The sequence below is a fragment of the Lissotriton helveticus genome, chromosome 9 (genome assembly GCF_964261635.1).
Source record: "Lissotriton helveticus chromosome 9, aLisHel1.1, whole genome shotgun sequence".
NCBI classification, from domain to species: domain Eukaryota; kingdom Metazoa; phylum Chordata; class Amphibia; order Caudata; family Salamandridae; genus Lissotriton; species Lissotriton helveticus.
Window position 1 is genome coordinate 590,395,410 of NC_136070.1, and position 18,027 is coordinate 590,413,436.

General features: G+C 43.6%; 1 protein-coding gene across 2 annotated transcripts in view; it reads right to left on the reverse strand.

Annotated features, from left to right (window-relative positions):
* Positions 1-13,362, reverse strand: part of LOC144781629 (5'-3' exonuclease PLD3-like) — a 109,114-nt gene extending 95,752 nt beyond the window's left edge. Inside the window, exon 1 of one of the 2 annotated variants that reach the window (XM_078660579.1) lies at positions 13,176-13,362. In XM_078660579.1, coding sequence (XP_078516705.1) covers positions 13,176-13,214 — 39 coding nt within the window. In that variant the 5' untranslated portion in view covers positions 13,215-13,362. The remainder of the gene's footprint in view (positions 1-13,175) is intronic. The other variant, XM_078660580.1, reaches the window with a different exon arrangement.
* Positions 13,363-18,027: the final 4,665 nt, after the last annotated feature.

An 18,027-nucleotide genomic window follows, 5' to 3' on the forward strand; every position in this document is an offset into this window, starting at 1 on the left:
CTCCCCCATATGCGGTCGGCACACCCTTGGTAGTTCTCAGTCCATAGAAGAACAGCATGTCCCAGAAGGCACTGTCTCGGCCAACCAGGAAGGTGGCGTGGGAGAGTGAGGCAAAACAGTAGGTCCGTGCTAGCAGTTCAGGTAAATAATAGGGGGAGCCTCAGATCACAAGAAAGTTCACGGTGCTCACCGCTACAGCCGATATCCACAGAAACACAGCTGGGCCGGGACAAATGTGATGGTTCCTTGGAATGTTTAGAGACAGAAATGAATTTGAAAGTGAATAGTTCAAAAGCTACTGATGCACTAAAAATAGTGTAAGGGGGAGCAGTTGATAATGTATACCACTGCCTTAGCATAACTGTAATGCTGCACACGATTTCTTGCTTATGCTACCAATGCCTAAATGGATGCGCCCATCTACGAGCCTCCTTTTCACATCTTGGATCCGGAGATGAGAACGAGCTTAACCTAGAAGGTTTACATTCTTGCAGCAACTGTAGGTCGTCCCCTTTCTCTTAGCTCACACAACTATTGGCGGGGCAGAGGGTGGCGTGGTCTTTCTTACTGATTCTGCGATTCACATTTGTATTTTTTTTTTTTTTTAGAAAAAAATACTTTAATCGACCTGAGCGCTGAGTTTCTCTGACACTAGGAGTGTGGAAGAACGCTGCAAATTAGCGTTTCTGGACCGACTTCGACATAAGATTCCCTAATTGAGGGCCGTTTCCTGCGAAAAATTATTTCAGGTTTGTCCTGGCGGACTGGTCCTAGGAAACACCTGCTGTACTTCTTTATGCATCAATTATGCGCGCGAACTTACCGCATCCCTCAAAATTCCAGATTCAGACAGGAACTTGTGATGCATTTGAATGTGGTAATTCCGAAGAACTTTATTATGAAGGTCCATTTTTTTTCCTTTTTCTTGAGCGGTGGGCAGTTGAGAAACTAGTGCAAACTGAAGGTCTGTAACACCTTTAATACATTAGTAACAATTTCATCTGACATTTAAAATCAATTGGCAACATCATCCGTAGTAAAGAACCTGGACACAAAACTGCTACAGACTTAGTCTCAGGCCGCTGGGATAAGATTGCCATATACTACAATGTTATTTTGATTGTAGCGCCTTACTTTGCACGCTGCAGAAAGCTGGGTTTTTTTTGGGGTGGGGGGTGGTCACATTTCCGTCTCAGATGGTGCTAGAGCCTTCTAATCATTTGCTCCAGCATATTTCACTTACCTACCTGAGAACAAAGTCAGACCAAATTTTAATTTTAAATTTAATATGAAAGACTGAACATTTAGTTTATAATGTCTTATTTCCTGCATTAATGTATTGGAGATTGAAATGTATAACCGACTAGAGTGCTTTAACTGCACGACCTGAATACCATAGGCGAGCAAAGTATTTAGTGGGGCACACGTTGCAAATGACAGCAATCACCACTGGTCCTTCTCAGTTAGCACCGACTATCCCATGCCCCAGAAAAAACCAAAACTCAGAGACTGAGGGAGGAAAAGAATGCAGCTGGCCTAATGGGTTACCTGCACCATAGTGACAAAGAGGCTGGAATTGATATGGACTGCAAGGAAATGCTTGTAGGAAAGATGCAGTGTTACCGTGGTTTGGACATATCCCTGGACAGCAACAGAACATGTATTTCCAGATACAGCTTGATGGTGGCGAGTTGTGACGTATGACAGAAATGTATGCATGGTATGTAGAAGAAGAATTTAACAGCAAGGCTGGCATGGAAGACAGTAACAACATATCATAGGCTGTTAGGGTTTTTATTAGCATAGCAAGTCTGGGACACCGGTGGAGTGGGCAACTGACTGATTCACAAAGTGGTGACCCAAAGAAATTGTCAGTTACAGCGAATCTCCGACAGGGTATTCTATGGTTGCCGCATTTATACACCACTCTGTGCCCCTGACGAGCCACCAGAGCACAGTGGTGGATTGGTTAAAATGCTACTCCATAAGATGTGGTTGGATGGAAGGACGAGGAATTGTGATCAGTCATATGTGGGAGGGTTTTGATTTTATACGGAGTGACCAGCATGGTGTTCTTGTCTTGTAATATGTTGATGCGCTTCCACATGTAGTGGATTGAATAGGACCTTATACAATAGTTGTGTCTGACTGAAATGGTGTGGTGGTGGCCTATAGGGTGGTGGTCTGGGCTTGTGCTTGGTGAGTAGTAAGTTGTATGTTCTTTTCATGTCACTGTGATGGGGTGGAATGAAGTAGAGTAAGACAATGTTGTGCGCAGGATCACACCTACCGCTTTGTGAGGGAGATTTAGTTCCAGTTCCTGGTTGCATTGGGGCCTGAATCCTCTGCTATTCATAGCCCTCTTGAATGCAACGGTACAGCTGGCTTTGGCAAGTGCAATCCTACATCATCTCTTGAGCAAGAGTAAGGTCATTGCTGTATTTGGGAGTATCAAGACGTCTTGGGTGTTTCTTGTTTTGAGAGCGGGAATTCCATAATTTTGCTGCCGTACAAAGAAGGAGGTTCCACCAAGGCATGCCTTCTTGTCGACAGGGATGGTCTGCAGTGGTGTTAGTCTGAAGTTAAGGATCATATTGTGCTGGTTCTTTGTGAAGTCTTACTTGGGAGGGGGTTGGGCCTTTAAGTAACGGCTTAAGCAATGATCTAATCTTGGGTCGTCTCGGCTGTGGGTTCTCTAGCTTTTGGATAATATGTGTGTCACTGGCACACTCCTAGCAGGGTGAAGGACTGGGTAGTACCTTCAGGTGGGTGTTGGGAAGGGTCCTGAATGTGCCTTGTGGAAATCCAATACTGCAGGGAAGAGAGATGATGTTGCATGTGTCCAGGAGATACAAGTAGATCACACCTAGAAGAGAGGAGCCTCGAAAAGGAATCGTTTGGTATGGATTATCCAGAACAACAAGGAGTATTGTGATAGTTCAATGCCAGGTTTCAAGAATCAGAATCCTGATTGCTTGTTAGAGTTGTCGATACAAAATGGTAAGGTGCTTTTATCCAAACCAAGTATTTACTTTCTCATACTTGGTTAGGGAGTTGAGGAAAATTGTTTGACCAAACTAAAATAAACACATTTTGATTAGGGTAATCAAATTGCCGTGAGTGTGGGGGGGCACTTAGGTAAATCCTAAAATCCGCCTGTTATGCCTAATTATGTGGAGACTACTCATAATGTGTGTTATTTATCCCCCGATAAACAAAGTTCCTTGCATTCATTTTATTTTTTAGGGGTGATAAATATCGCATCCAACACCAGGCCACTCGTAATGAGGTCCCAAGTATGATTTCCATCTGCTCCTTACTTTATGTGTTAAATTTATAATCTTTTAGGGAAAGTTGTTTGTATGAGAGAGCGAAGGAGAAGGAAAGAGAAAATCCTCAGTAACTATAGTGAGCTCTTGTGCCAAGAGTCCTATGTGAAGTGTTGTGTATTTCAGTGTGCACGTGAGGTAGTGGGTGCATGTTTGCACGAGCAAGAGGTGATGTTTTGTCTGGGTAGGTTGGTGTTTGTGTGCGAATAGTGTTTTGTCTGTATTTATGTGCCTTAAATGTGCGCATGTGCACAATGTGCTGTGAGGTGGGACGTGGGCAACTGCTGTGTGTGAAAGTAGGCATTAGTTGAGTGTGAACACAAGGAGATGATGGACGGAGAGCTGTAACTTTTCAGACACTCATCCCCAGTCACAGATCTGGGTTGAATCCATCATCGTTCTTTAGCTCACTTTGCCACCCCAGTTCAGACACAGCTATATGCAAATCGGTCTTGACACTGTGCCTCATGGGAACAGGCCAGCCTGAACTGCCAAGCCATGTCTTCACTTGACCGGAAACAAGCATCCTGGACCAGTTTCAGACTAACAGCCCTGATCAGCCAGGCTACCTTGAATCCAGTGGCATAATGAGCAAGGGACCCATGTCTGGGCATACCCGGACAACTTATGGTGAACAAAGCAAACAAAAGGAGATGATGGACGGAGTGCTGAAACTTTTCAGACACTCACCCCCACGTAATCAAATATGAACTTAGAACAAATGTAAATCTGCCCAGGGAGCACACGCCCTAGGGTTCCCAGCAACATACTACCATAGAAAGTTCCTTCTCCACGTTCATGTAGTGATTTCCATAAAATAGGCCAACAGGTTGATAGATCACGATAGGCGACTTACTTTTACTAGACACCTAGATGCTTAAGGTGAGAGAATAAGTTAATCAAAAGTAAGCAAGCACAAACATAGGCCACATCTTTCCATGAAAACAAGAAAGTAATGAGTTCAAAATGGTTATGCATAAATTACAAGGATGGTGTTTCATTGGACATGGTGATAGTATGAATGTTCAATCGTTGTCCTTTATTTGGGCTAACACCTTGTTGTATGGATACAGGAACACCTATATTATTTACTGTGTTAATTTTAGGCAATATAATGCATTATCTTGAATCATTTATGGTATGAGGCTTTTAAGAATATAATGGATTATATATGATTTTCCTCTTAACTAGGATTTTACGGAAATACACAGGACAGGAGAAGATACACGTGTCTGTCCTAAAGAAGGTGGTTTCATTGTTCCTAATCCACCAAAACGCGTCAAAGCCTTGTTTGTTGTCAAATTTGTACTATACGGAACCACTTTCTAACAAAGAATTGATTTCTTGCATTATGTTGGTTTATGCACTTTCACAAATGAATGCACTGATGACAAATGTGATTGCCTCATTTAAGTCCTTTCTGATTTTTACATTATGGACTTGGTATGATTCATGTTTTTAGTATTTTTTAACCAGGTGTATATGTGATTGAACGTTTTTTATTAACTAGAATTTATAAGTGTTTCAATATCCTGTTAATTTCTGCTCCAGTTGTTTTGGGGCTGACATATGTGAGTGGATGTGGAGTGTTTGTAAATAAACGTACCCAAAGGGAATTAAACATTTGACAGTTAAGTCATAAATTACAAGCTCCCACAGGAATTGAGAGCCAAGTTGTTAGTGCAGAGGACTCATCACAAGAACATACAGGAAGGTCTTGTTGCCTGTGCCATTCTACGCAAACAGGGATCCAAAAGGGGTCACTTATTGAAGACAACTTGATTTGCATTTCCAACCTGATTGAAACAACACTGGCAAGAAAAGGCAGGGCCCTGTACCTTGCTTACAATCATTGATTTTCAAACTGCCTTTGACAGTGTTTCTCGTCAGCGATTATAGATGAAACAAAAAAATTGGGGTACTGATAACAAGCTCCTAACAGCACTGATTGCCCTATATTCGGAAACCTGGGTTAAGATCAGAGTTACAAGCACTTGTTCTACTACAAAAAAAATTCATACTAATAAGGGCCCAATGCTTTTTAATCTATACCTGGCTGATTTGCCGGAACGGTTGGCTGTAGCACAAGCATTTCCACCCCAAAATAGCTGAAATCAAAATCCCATCACTCCAATATGTGTGACGATACGATATTACTCGATCAAACCCAGATTGGTCTACAGCGGCTGTTAACGGTACTCTCTCTATATTGTAGAGAGAACAATTTAAAACTGACTACCGCAAAAACAAAGGCAATGATAATATTGCGACAATTAAAAAGGTATGGTGCATGGAACATCAAAGGGAAACCCATCGAGATTGTGACCACCTATAAGTATTTAGGTGTGTGGATCGATCACAAAGGACGGTCCTCTACCCACATTACTGCAATGCAAGGTACAGCTCAATCTTTGGAAAGCATTTTTTGTAGGGCAAGGAAAGCCATGAGCTCCCCCGACCTTACTCCCCTAATTCGATTAATGGGGGCAAAAGTTTTACTATCAGTAGCCCATGGTGCAATAGCGTTCAAAGATAAGACGAGAACATGGCTGTATAGAGCACAGCCGTCTGTTTTCGTAAAGTTTTTTTCTTGACGACTGACACTGCTCATGCTCAAATTTGGAAAGAATTCAACCTTTCTCCTCAAAAATGGATCTTGAAGGTGAGATTTATTGCATATTGTCTAAAGGCTAAACAAGCTCGGGAAAACACCTTGAAACAACATATCTGGACCCATCAATTTATGTTGGGACCTGATTGTAATCAATTCTTGTTTCGTGTCCATGATCCAAACTACTTTAAACGAGTAAAATTCAAGACCGCCAGACATATAAAAAAAATCTGGGACCAAATTATGGTTTTGGATAAGATTTCTTTTTTTGAACGCTGAACTCCAATTATGGGGGAATCCATGATTGCCTGGTATTTTCTCTGACGGAACAGGGCTTTTATGGGCAGGGTACGGCATTAACACTTTGGGGGATTTCTACGGCTCAGATGGTTTCCTAAGCTTTACTACACTAAAACTCTTATTTTAACTAAATGACGGCATGTACTTTAAATATATCCAGATTCGGGATTTCTTTGATCGAAAAATGAAAAATCAAGGAAGTTGCTCACTCAGATACTTTAAAATGCCTGTACTCGGATCGAACTAAATCACTTATAAGCGAGAGTTATGGCCTATTAATTTTAGGTAAGATAGAGGACTGTGGGAAAATGGCAGCTAAATGGTCGAATAGATTAGGAATCAACATCAGTTCTAATCAGATTTCAGCTTCACTTTGCCAAATGAATCAGGTAGTCCAATCTTCCAACTTAAGGCTACAACTATATAGAACCATCAGTCAACTATATTACACCCCCCCAAAGAATAACTAGTTGGTCATTAGGAAACCAGTCCAACGACCGTACCAAGTGTCCGAAATGCAATCTTGAAGCGGCAGGCATTGAACATATGCTTTTTTCTTGTCCTGAGCTCGCTTTGTTCTGGAAGGGAATAATTGACGTTTTAAGTAAGAAACAAATTATATTCCCGCTGCTCTCTGCTCATTTGATTCTACTAGACATTCAAGACACTAATAGTATTCATAAAGATTTGGTATCTATAATATATGCTTGTGCAAGGTTAGTTATAGCTAGGTCTTGGATCTCTAAGGAGCCTCCACGTGCTATGGAGTGGTGGGGTTTGATGAATGAAATCTACACAATGGAATTAGCACTAGCAAAACTAAAAGGTCCCAGGGCACTGAAAAGGAGGGAAAAATCTGGGGATCGTTCATTTGACTATGGAATACAGGGTAACGTTTTTCTTTTTTTGATGAGATCAGCTCAATTTGGGTTTGTATTTATTCTCAAATGTTTTGAAACTATGTATCTTATTCCTCTGTTTCAAGTATATTGTGGAAAACTACATTTTCTTTTGTTATGTAAGTTCAATGTTGATGCTCTTCTTGCAATAACAATAAAAACATTTTTTTTTTTTTAAAAGAAGAAAAAAAACATATCTGGACAATGATAAATACCCATGGGTCCACATGGTGTGAATATCTAGCCCAATGTGTTAAGGTATTGAATGTAAAAACAATATGGTGAGTCTCCTTATCTACACAAGCGGCCTCAAGACTTAACAAAACAGGCGAAGCTACTGTCTGACGACTGTGATATGCAAACATTAAAAAACTTAAATAATGGAAGCTGGGCCTTGACCCTCCACGTCAGTGTGACTTTGCCATATTATCTGTCCTCTTCTTTAAAACCAACATTGAAGCGACAACTAATGAGGTTGCGGTTTGGACTGATCCTACTGTTGGCATACAAATATGGGCAAGGGTATAAAGAGTCTGTAGTTACCAAGTGCTGAGCTTGCGGAGCAGCAGAGGAATCACCAATTCACAATTGTGTCCACTGAGAATACACCGGCTCCGTCCAATTTGATGTATTTTAAATGTACGAACATGTCACGCCGCATTAGTTGAGTGCATGAAAGGTGAATCAGAGTCGCTGGCGCCCCGGTTTCTGAAATATTTTATGGCAATAAGGGCTTCTCTGGACTCCCCGATCGTATAGAACTTTAACTTGTAAAGCTGGGCCATGTTATGTACTCCTTTTAAGGTTTTTGTTTATAGTAACTAAAACGGTGTTTCCATTTTCACAACTTTTGCATAATTGATTGAAACAACCTGTCTTTTTATCTTGTACTATAAGGGAATAAAAATTATATTTATATGCGATTTCATTGCAAGGGTTTTAATTAATTGTGCAATAAAAATGATCTATCTATCTATCTATGCCATCCTACCACAAGCTGTGGAAACATATTCAGTCTAAAGTATGTTAAAAGTCTTCTAAGGTTCACCGGCATGTCCAGTGCTAGATAAAGTTCCATTCTTTTACTACTTTTGACCATTGTATGATGTACGCTGCGAGTCTTGCAGTCTAAATTCTTCAGTATGCTCTAAAAATACCTTCTTAACTTCTGCAGTAAATTATTTAGTTATTTTCTCAGGTGAGTTAAAGACATGCAGTAAGCCCAATTATCATACAATGCTCAAACATAGTGAAAGTATGGAACTTTATCTCACACTTGACATGCTGGTGAACCTTAGAAGACGTTTAACATACTTTAGACTGGATATGTTTCCGCAACTTGTGGTAGGATGGCATAGGCAACAAGACCTTCCTGTATGTTCTTGTGGTGAGTCTTCTGCACTAGACATTTTACACATTGTGCTAATTTGCCCTAAATGGGCCAATTCGCGTCAAAAGTAAATACACACTTTATTTGCACATTTGAATTTTAAACAAGCGAGACCTGCCCTTTTATATTAACATTTTTTAGAAAATGTTGCTGGTCGGTGGCGAGATTTTTAATAGCAGTGTATTATGCTTACGCTCAACATTGAAATGGAGGGTATTTACTTAATGACATTTTTGCTTTTACTATTTTTGTATGATTGTTTTATTGTACTTTTATGATTGTCAAATACAATCGAATAAAGTAATTATTGATTTGAGAGCCAAGTTGAATAAAAGGATGGTGATGGCAGGTAGGATGGTGGTGGTTGTGGTTTGGGTGGTGACTGTTAGAGTAGTGGTGGTTAGGGTAGGATGGTAGTAGTAATTACGATGATTTTGGTAGGGTGGTTTGGTTAGGGCGGTGGTGGTAGGTTTGAGGGTGCAGGTGTTGTTTAGGTGTTTTTTGCGTTGTGTGTGCCTCCCTGTGTTTGAGTGAGTGCGAGAGTTTGTTTAGAAGTTTATGATCCTCCATTTCTCTAAACAAATACAATCCCAGCAGTATTTTTCCAAAAAGTCTACTATGAATATCATTTTGAACAGTCCAAAAGAATTTTTGAAAAAAGGAAGCCTAAGACACGGGATAGTTCACCAATGGCCTAATTTCCTCATAAAAATTTGAACGAGAAATGAAGCACTGGGAGATCCTGTTAATGACAGATGTGCCATATAGAAAAAGAAAGAATATAAAAACTAGTTATATTGAGATAGATATGCAAAACTACTCCTCCTGCTTTTAAAAATATTGAGCCACCACAAACATGGTCCTGCTCTTTTTCCACCTCAATGATGCCAGGAAGTGTTTATCCCATACCAAATTTGCTTCACTAGCCCAACCCCCAGCATACTTCCGCAGCACGCTGTATTGTGGGACTTATAGTCTTGCTTCTATATTTCAAGGATCAAGTTCACATTCGCGGAGACAAAGTGCTGCTTATTAAAAAGTCAGTTCTGTCTTACGGTACACATGTTATGTCCCCACTTGGCAGCTACAGGCAGGGGGACATGAATGCCTTAGGGGTTATGAAATTGTACCTATGGGCCAGTAGGTAGTGACCCAGTGGTCTACTTTAGGGCTGTCATAGGTGCGTCGGGCACAAAGTCACCATAAATATTCCTCTTCCGTCTGCCACAAACCTCACGATGGGCTTGTTTTAGGTAAAATTAGCCTTGCTAGAGTCAACTTCGTAACTTTTTCCAACATACAACAGACCCACGGAACGTGACTGGGGTGGGGGCCTGCATAGACATGCACTCTTATGGAGTACTGACAACAGGTGGAGAAATGCAGGTCTAAACCTTGGTGTAAATCTCCACTCAGAAATGCAGAATACCAAAAAAGTAGAGTTGCACCTATGTTTAGAAGTTTAACCACACTTGAGTGACTACACAAATTTATAATTTACCTTCTGAATTAGCTACAAGGTGTTGCAAGTTAATTTTTATGCATGAAGACGGTTGTATGTGCACACAGGGTGTTGTGCATCTTTGTCCAAGGCTGGTTAAGAGCGCACAGGCACATTGTGTAGGAGTTGTTTGTGCATTGCACATGGGTGTTTTGTAGGAGGCCCAGGGCTTTGGGTGGATTAAAAAAAGTTAAGGTGTCTAAAACATGCATGGCCTGTATAATTAAGGGCACGGCTTAAACACAAACTATAATTCTGTGATTCACTAAGTGTGCCACCTGTCCAGTATTTTGGCTCCTCTCTGAGCTTTCTTATATTACATTCAGTTATACCACACAATTGAATAAATAATCAAATAATCAACAGAGACGGGCCACTGCTGACCTAACTGAAATTAGCCAGGACTGTTGGCTCAATCAATGGTGCTAGTTGTTTATGATAAATGAGTAACAACGATTTTGTTATAAATAAATAATTTTAAAATGTTTCAATGTTGGAATCGTGAGACTGAATTAAACATTACGGAGGACTGTGGAAGGGCTAATAGTCTTCAGTGTCTCAATCAATCACATTATGTTCACTCTACGTAAAGCAGGTAAGCCGTTTTCTCACCACGTCTCGTCCATCTGCATATCTTACACCTTATGCCTTTCTTCTTCAGCACAGCCTTTTCACTCTCTTGAATGCCCTCCTTCCATCTCCTTTACGTCACCTCCCTCCAAACACACAACGCACCCACTCACCTGTAAGAACTGCATTTTCTTTTTTTGCCTTGTCAATATTTTGACAAATGTATAACCTCCTTAACAAACATTCGCACAGAATCAGAATTGCAACTGGAATACGTGACCATTGCTCTGCAGAAAGGCCAAGTATTCTGAACAACGTTTTGACCCACTTACAGGCACAGTGAAAAACTCACACTTTCTTCAGCTCCAACTCCAGAGCTCTCAATCGTGCCCCTTTCTAAGCACTTCGAGGTGACTCCGTTGAAAATATGCACCACACAAACGTAATATGCTATACGAAAATATATACAGAACACAACTTCATGGAAATAGCTAACACTTTAGGAGAAAGCAAGATTGATTATTACTTTAAAGCAGACCAGATCGCAGTTGCCGCACTGCTATGATGGCTCAGAATCTGGGCTCAAACCCCCCCCAAATCTAAATCAATTTATAATTTCGGATTGCATGGCGTTAGAGAGAGCCCTACACATCCCTTGGCTCAAATATATAAAGGAAGAGACAAAATGTCTTGGTTGCCCAGAATTGTTTGTGACCCCGAAGCCTCTGGGCAAGACCGCAATCATAGATTTTAAATGGCAGTTTGTGGATAGGCGAAATGCCTTAGGGAGGAGGCAGAGTTAGGTAAGCCCTCTGTGAGAAGGTATGTCCCACTGAGCCTAGGCCCGGAGCTACAACCATATTTATCTTATGTCAACAAACCATACCATAGTTTTGTCTTAACAAGATTTCGCTTAACCCCTTGCGTGCTGATGACGCCCCCCGTCCGTCATGCATCACAGTGCTCGTGTGCTGATGACGGCTGGGGGCCATCATGAACCCACCCACTCTTCAAAACGGCCGCACAGGTGCAGAATCGCGGCCGCACCCAAGGGGTTAAATATGGTTCCCTGGCTGCTGCCATTCCCGAGAGGATATTTAAAACCTGATTTATTAAAACCTTGCCCTTGTGATAACTTCTCGGAACAGAATACCTTGCACCTAATGTTTTTCTGTGCCTACTATGAGGCTCTGCGTAGGCAGCACATCCTCCCTTTACTTAGAGAATGTCAGTTTGTCCAAGTGAGGTCAGCTCTGCTTTACTTACAAATGCTGGCATCATCTATGGTTTGCTTTGGGGTAGCAAGCTTCTTAATCGGGGCCATTAGATACAGGACCAGACTACCGCAGCAATAGCAATCTTGTGTTGTTTGCTGGCTCAATTATGTTTTCACTTTTGACCAATACGATGCATCTTTAAATGTGATATTAATTAAGGACCTGGTCTATTATTCGAGCATAGTGCACTTTATATGATATTGTTTTTCTTTTAAATGCTTTTTAACACCTTCGACGCTAATGACGGAACCGTTCCGTCACGACCCTCGGGTGGGCTGTGCTCATGACGGAACAGTTCCGTCACGGCCCGGCCGCCGCGCCGCTGATTTTGCGCCTGCGCGGCGGGTTTCATTAAGCGGGCGGGGCCGTGACGGAACCGTTCCGTCATGAGCACAGCTCACCCGCGAGCCGTGACAGAACGGTTCTGTCACCAGCGCAGGTGAGCCGCGCGCCCGCCCACGACCGTTAGCGCTGCGGCGGAATAGCCGCTGCAGCGAAGGAGCTAATAGGAATATTGTGATTGTTTGTTTTTTTTGTTTTTTTTAAATATTGTGATTGTTATGCGGGACCATTATATCGTTATGTATTTGGATGGAATGTGTGTATTTTTTAATAATATTGTATGCTTTTATGACTCTTGGCTGTCGAATAAAGTACTTTGACAGACTACTTTAAAAAGTCTTTATATTAATTGTTCAGAAATCTATCAGTGTTTTGTCATTAAAGTTTATAACATGAATATAGGTCCTATAAGCTCCAAGTTCAATGTCTGTTTTTAATTACTTCCGGGTCCGAGACTCGGAGGGACCCAGCCCACATAAGGGCCTGGTGAGGGCTTAGTGTTCTGTCTTTGAGGTGCATATGCTTAAATCCGCTACTGTGCAAAGTGCAATGCAACGTCCGATAACAGGAACTGAGAAAGCTTTGTCTGAGGTCAATAAGCCTCTCATTTCAAAGGGAGGCAGAATATGCGCACAATAAATCCTCACGCACAGGAAACGTAAGATATAGAGGTTTCAGTACTAGGAGTTGGGATAAAGGAGAGAACGGAGATATGGTTTCAGGAAATAGATGGTTTTAGTCACTCGAAAGCAGGCATCCCCCTCCAGAAGGGGGCCCAGGGAAACTCGGCTCACGTACAACTTATGAGGCTCCCAGCCAATTTAGCAAATGCGTTTCTAATTTGTTCAAATGCCCTCAAAATAACAATAGAGTCTATATCTGAGGCGCCCTTTCAGCGTGCGGGCCAAAGAAATGCCTCAGCGCCACCCGTCCTTTCGAGATTCCCCGGAACGCACCTGCCGGCGGCCGGATCGCCTCGTTGGTGCCTTCCTCATGGTTTCCTTCTGGCCTGGGGTAGGATGCAGGGATGCAGGAGCCCGCCGACGGAGGAGGAAGGCGGGAGATTCTCTCTCCTCTTCTGCGAGGCGTTAGACGTTTTCAAACTTTCGAGCTCCTCCTGCTGAAGTGACAGCTCCGGGAGGGGGAGAGGGATGTCAGAAGGGGCGTACACAAAGGAGGGCTCATGAAAATGGTAGAGTGGAAGAGCGGGGGGAGTGGACGGGGCGTGGATGGAGGTGAGGGGGCGGGGCACGGCTTTGAGCATCTGCTGTGCACCCGGAAGAGACGACTCTCACTAGCAGCTGGTGTCCGAAGGGAGCGCACTTTAGTGCAAGGCACCCAGTTTTATTTTATTTTATAATATTTTTTAAATAATATTAAAGGCTTTGCCTAGAATCACAGGTTGTTGAACGTGATCGACCGCCCTAGCCATTCAGCAACATATTCTCCCTGTATCTGACTTCACTCCCTTATCCCTTTACATTTCACCTGTAGTTCTGTGATTTCTCTTTCCCCCATGTTTCAGCGGCTTGCGCTACTTTAGTCTCCCCTTTCACCTACCCTATATTGTGCCTGAGCATCTTCCGGATGACATCTTACCTCAAACCCCGAAGGCCCCCCCCTCCCCCAGAGGCTGCCAGCATGCCACTCTGCCTGGAGCAAGGACCCCCGCCCCCCTCCCTGCCCGGACTAAAGCCCCACCCCAACGGAGAGGCCCACCCGTACTTTTTATGTGTCCCGAATTTGCAAAAGAGGACTGGTGTTTTTAGGGCTCGGACTCCTCCCCACTGTAAGTGGGGGAGGAGTTTCGAGATCCTAATGTTATAAGAAAAAAAAGAAGAAGTATCCTTAGGGCCTTGGCGAGAGGAATTCCACACATTCCTTAGCGTGTTCTGTCATCTGGCCAGTGATTCGTCTTCGTTGTGTTGTCGTTTTAATAGGCTTGAAGTGATAGGGTAAATGTAGTTTTGTTCCGCCATTTTGGGCATATTTCGTTTGTGCTCGCGCAAAGAAGTACATTAATTATAATTAGGAGCTGTCAGGGTGCCTCCGTAAGTGAATCCAGATGGCCGGGCGCGTTCACCATTCAGCAGCGCTCAGCGCGCAGCTGCTCCATGCCAGGCCGTGAAAGGACTTCATTAGTTCAAGAACAAGAGTCTGACGTTCTGTCATGGGCTGTTCTTTTAATCTCAGTTTCATCCACAGATTTATTCGCGTGTGTTTTAAAGAGGCTGAAGGGAAATCCGCCCAGCAGACCGGGAATTCGGCTCCAGTGTTTTACTTCTCTGCAGTGGCTGCTGCAGCCCCTCTGCCTGGTTTATAGCACTGCATTCCGAATATGCAAATGCGCTATTCAGCAGACAGTTTTTATGGCTGAATTTCTGTAGCAACACAGGGGATGCGCGTTTACTGGGCCAGGTTAGCAGTGCATTCCGCAGATAAAATCCGGGTTTCCAACAGCCTGAAGGATCTGCCTTGCAATACTTTTCGTCAAGCGGGCTTAGTTTTTGCACGGGAAGTGACTTGTTCCATCATCCCAATGCTTCCATCAATGCAGAGACCCTTGCACTGTGGCTCAAGGCTATCTGAGGAGGCGCATGGCAGCCAAACGGTACAACGCCACATCTTAGTAGCTATGGTGCTGTTCCGCTCTTACCCGTTCAAGCACAGCAGCTTCAACTTGATGTCCGGTGTTGCGTAACTTCTTTGTAAATCTAGGCTACACTGTATAAAGATTAAAGAACTGTTGTATGTGCGGCGTGCGGCCGACGGATGACGTAAGACTGAGACCGCTGTTTGCTGATCATAGGTTAGCGTGCATGGTGAAGACGACTTCGGATTTCAACGGTCGGAGTTGTAAGAGCTGGGGCCAAACATGGCTCGGAGATGGGAGAGTGCACAGCTTCTTTGCAGAGCGCTTTTGGACCCGTGACAAGAATGTGCCGAGCTCTGCGACTGCAGCATTGCAGCGATGTGTGTATATCTCCACAGTCGGCGTTGCCGCCTCCTCCAGCTGTTCTGCATCTCCACAGCTGGGAGTGTTCGGAGTTTCTCTGAATACTTTCTGCAGTGCGTCTTGGCTCAGGGAACCAGAAATAGAAGGGCACACGGCAGCTCAGTTCCGGAATGCATAACAGTGCTCACGGTACGGGTATGCCCTGTCCTTTATTCAACCCTGCCAAAGATGTGCCTGGAGGGCAGGCATCGGGTAACAATGAACTGTGTGGAACGCTTCGGCACGTGGGCGGTGAAAACGGGCAGGACCGCTTCGGCCACACAGTCTCGATATTAAAGCAGATCATTAGCTGAGCTCGTGCTTTCAGAGGAGATTAGAAGTCGGAAAAACTGACATTTATCACACTGTGCTCCTATTATTCATGAATATTCGATAACATTCTGACATTCATGACACGTGCCAACACACTCACCACCACACTCACTCCCCAGGCTCACCCCCACAGACTCACCACCACACACTCACCAGCACACAGAAAACAACACACACAACAACACACCCCCAGCCGTCAATGAATGCTTTCACCATGCACAAACACCAACAACCATCATCCATCTGTGCACGCTTTTACCAAGCACACACCCACCAGCCGTCAGTGCACCCTTCCACCAGGCACACACACCTCCAGCCGGCAGTGCACTTTTCCACCAAGCAATCGCAGTATGGTACACTTTACTTTTAAACATATTCATATAAAGCACAGCATGCCACCATTGGTAAAATTACAATTCAACCAAGATACTTCCACTACACACCACATGCACACACTCCATAACACATGGCAAAAAGACATTGGCATTTACAATGCCATTAGCTCAAACTCAAATAAATCCGAGCCCGATTGCATTTCTAATGCTTGTTTTTTTTTGTTTTTTAACTTGCACAGATGCCGCTGGGCAAGTGTTTTGCAGGGTATGGGTCTGCTTACAGACAACCGAAGAAACGGGCCACACACACACTGATTCATAAATTGAACCCTTGGCTAGTAGACTTGTCAATTTATAACCACCACGGTGTTTAATTAACATCAAAATGAACTAAGAATGTGTACTTTAGTTACTCTCTCAATGGGTAATTATAGCAGCATCGTATATGGCTGTTTTGCAATGTCTAATCTTGTCTACTGTTTGTGGTACTCTGTGACCCTATTTTGGATTTAAGGTATAATCTAGCAGATTAATTGAACAAGTACATTTTCGACAAACAGCGCCGTTGGTTATACTCCCAATTACCTGGTGAACCTTTAAAATATACCTACCCGTGTCTTGTCAATTAAAGAGACACGTAATGTCCTCGGTAATATAAATCATTTGCATGAAAATCGCTTAGTACCACAGCTTTTTCTAGAGTATACCAGAGTACGGTTGGTGTAACGGCTAGAGTCTCGTCAGGGACTCTGAACATGCTGTGATTCTGGGCAAATCACTAAATCTCCCCGTGCCTAACAAAAATGAATGTGTCCTCATGTAATGCAACTGGTGCTATGTAAAGCGCTCTGTTAATATAAAGGGTTAACAGTTACTTTTTTGAGTATGACTCATACTCCCCATGCGTCCGAACAGCCACCCGCCTCGAGGGGCCCCCTCCTCTCCAGAAGGTGACAGTCTGCTCTGCCCCCACCTGTGCAAACCAGCTCCGGCCTCCCTCGCATCTCTCCCTGTATAAACTCCCTTCCTACCGCCCCAGACAGTGCCCCCCCCCCTTACAAGAAATGACAGTCATTCCTGTAACTGGCCTTGGAACGATGAAAGGCGGAGTGCTAGGTAAACTTTTGCCGTCTCACCCCTACAGACCAGATTTGAGGGACCGCCCAATGGCTCATAGCCAGCCCACCCCATTCTCCTTATCTGAAAATTCCTTCTCTTAGAGGGCCCCGCTCCCCCTCCCCCTCCCCCTCCTCATTTTAGCCCTGTAACTAGACCTGTCGCTGCCTCTTCCTGTCGCTCCCTTGCTCATTAAACCTTCTGTGGTACTTCTAATCCTTCACAGATAGTTACATGTCCGTGGGCCGAGCATCCATCCGCTGTCATTTCCCAGTATTTGCGCATACCTGACTTGCATTGATAACGCCCACACCCTACACACTTTAAAGCCACATCTTGTACATTTGCAATTTTTTCTGTTTGTATCTTTTATGTAACGCATGTAATCCACCGTCCCTATGTTTTGCAACAACACCCAATCGTGGTTGGCCGACAATCACCTCAAACTAAATGCTCTGAAAACTCAGTTCCTCCTGATATCACCCCCTGCGAAAATTACCACCACCCAAATCTGGCTCGATCACCTAACAGCTCTCAATGTCCGACCCACCATCGTGGACTCTGCGAAATCCTTAGGTATCACACTTGACGCAAAGCTCAATATGCAACAGCACATTAGCAAAGCAACGAAAGGAGCTAACTTCCAAATCAACACTTTGAGGAAACTCAAACCCTTCCTCCCAGTCAAAGATTTCCTAACTACTGTACAAGCCCTAGTCATCCCCCACATAGACTATGGAATCGTGGCCCTCAGTGGACTCCCTCTATCAACAACCGCACCCCTAAGAGCCTCCCTGAATGCTGCCGCGAGACTCATTTCTGGCTCAAGAAAACACTCTCATATAACTCCTGACTTGAAATCCCTGAAATGGCTGCCCTTTGAAGCCAGAATACAGCTGAAAATTGCCGTTATGACACACACGGCCATACATCACAAGGCACCCAACTACCTCACTCAAAAGTTGTCTATATCAGGAGGCTCGAGATCCAATAGAAGTACAAAGAGTCTGCTCCTGAAACCTCGCAGAT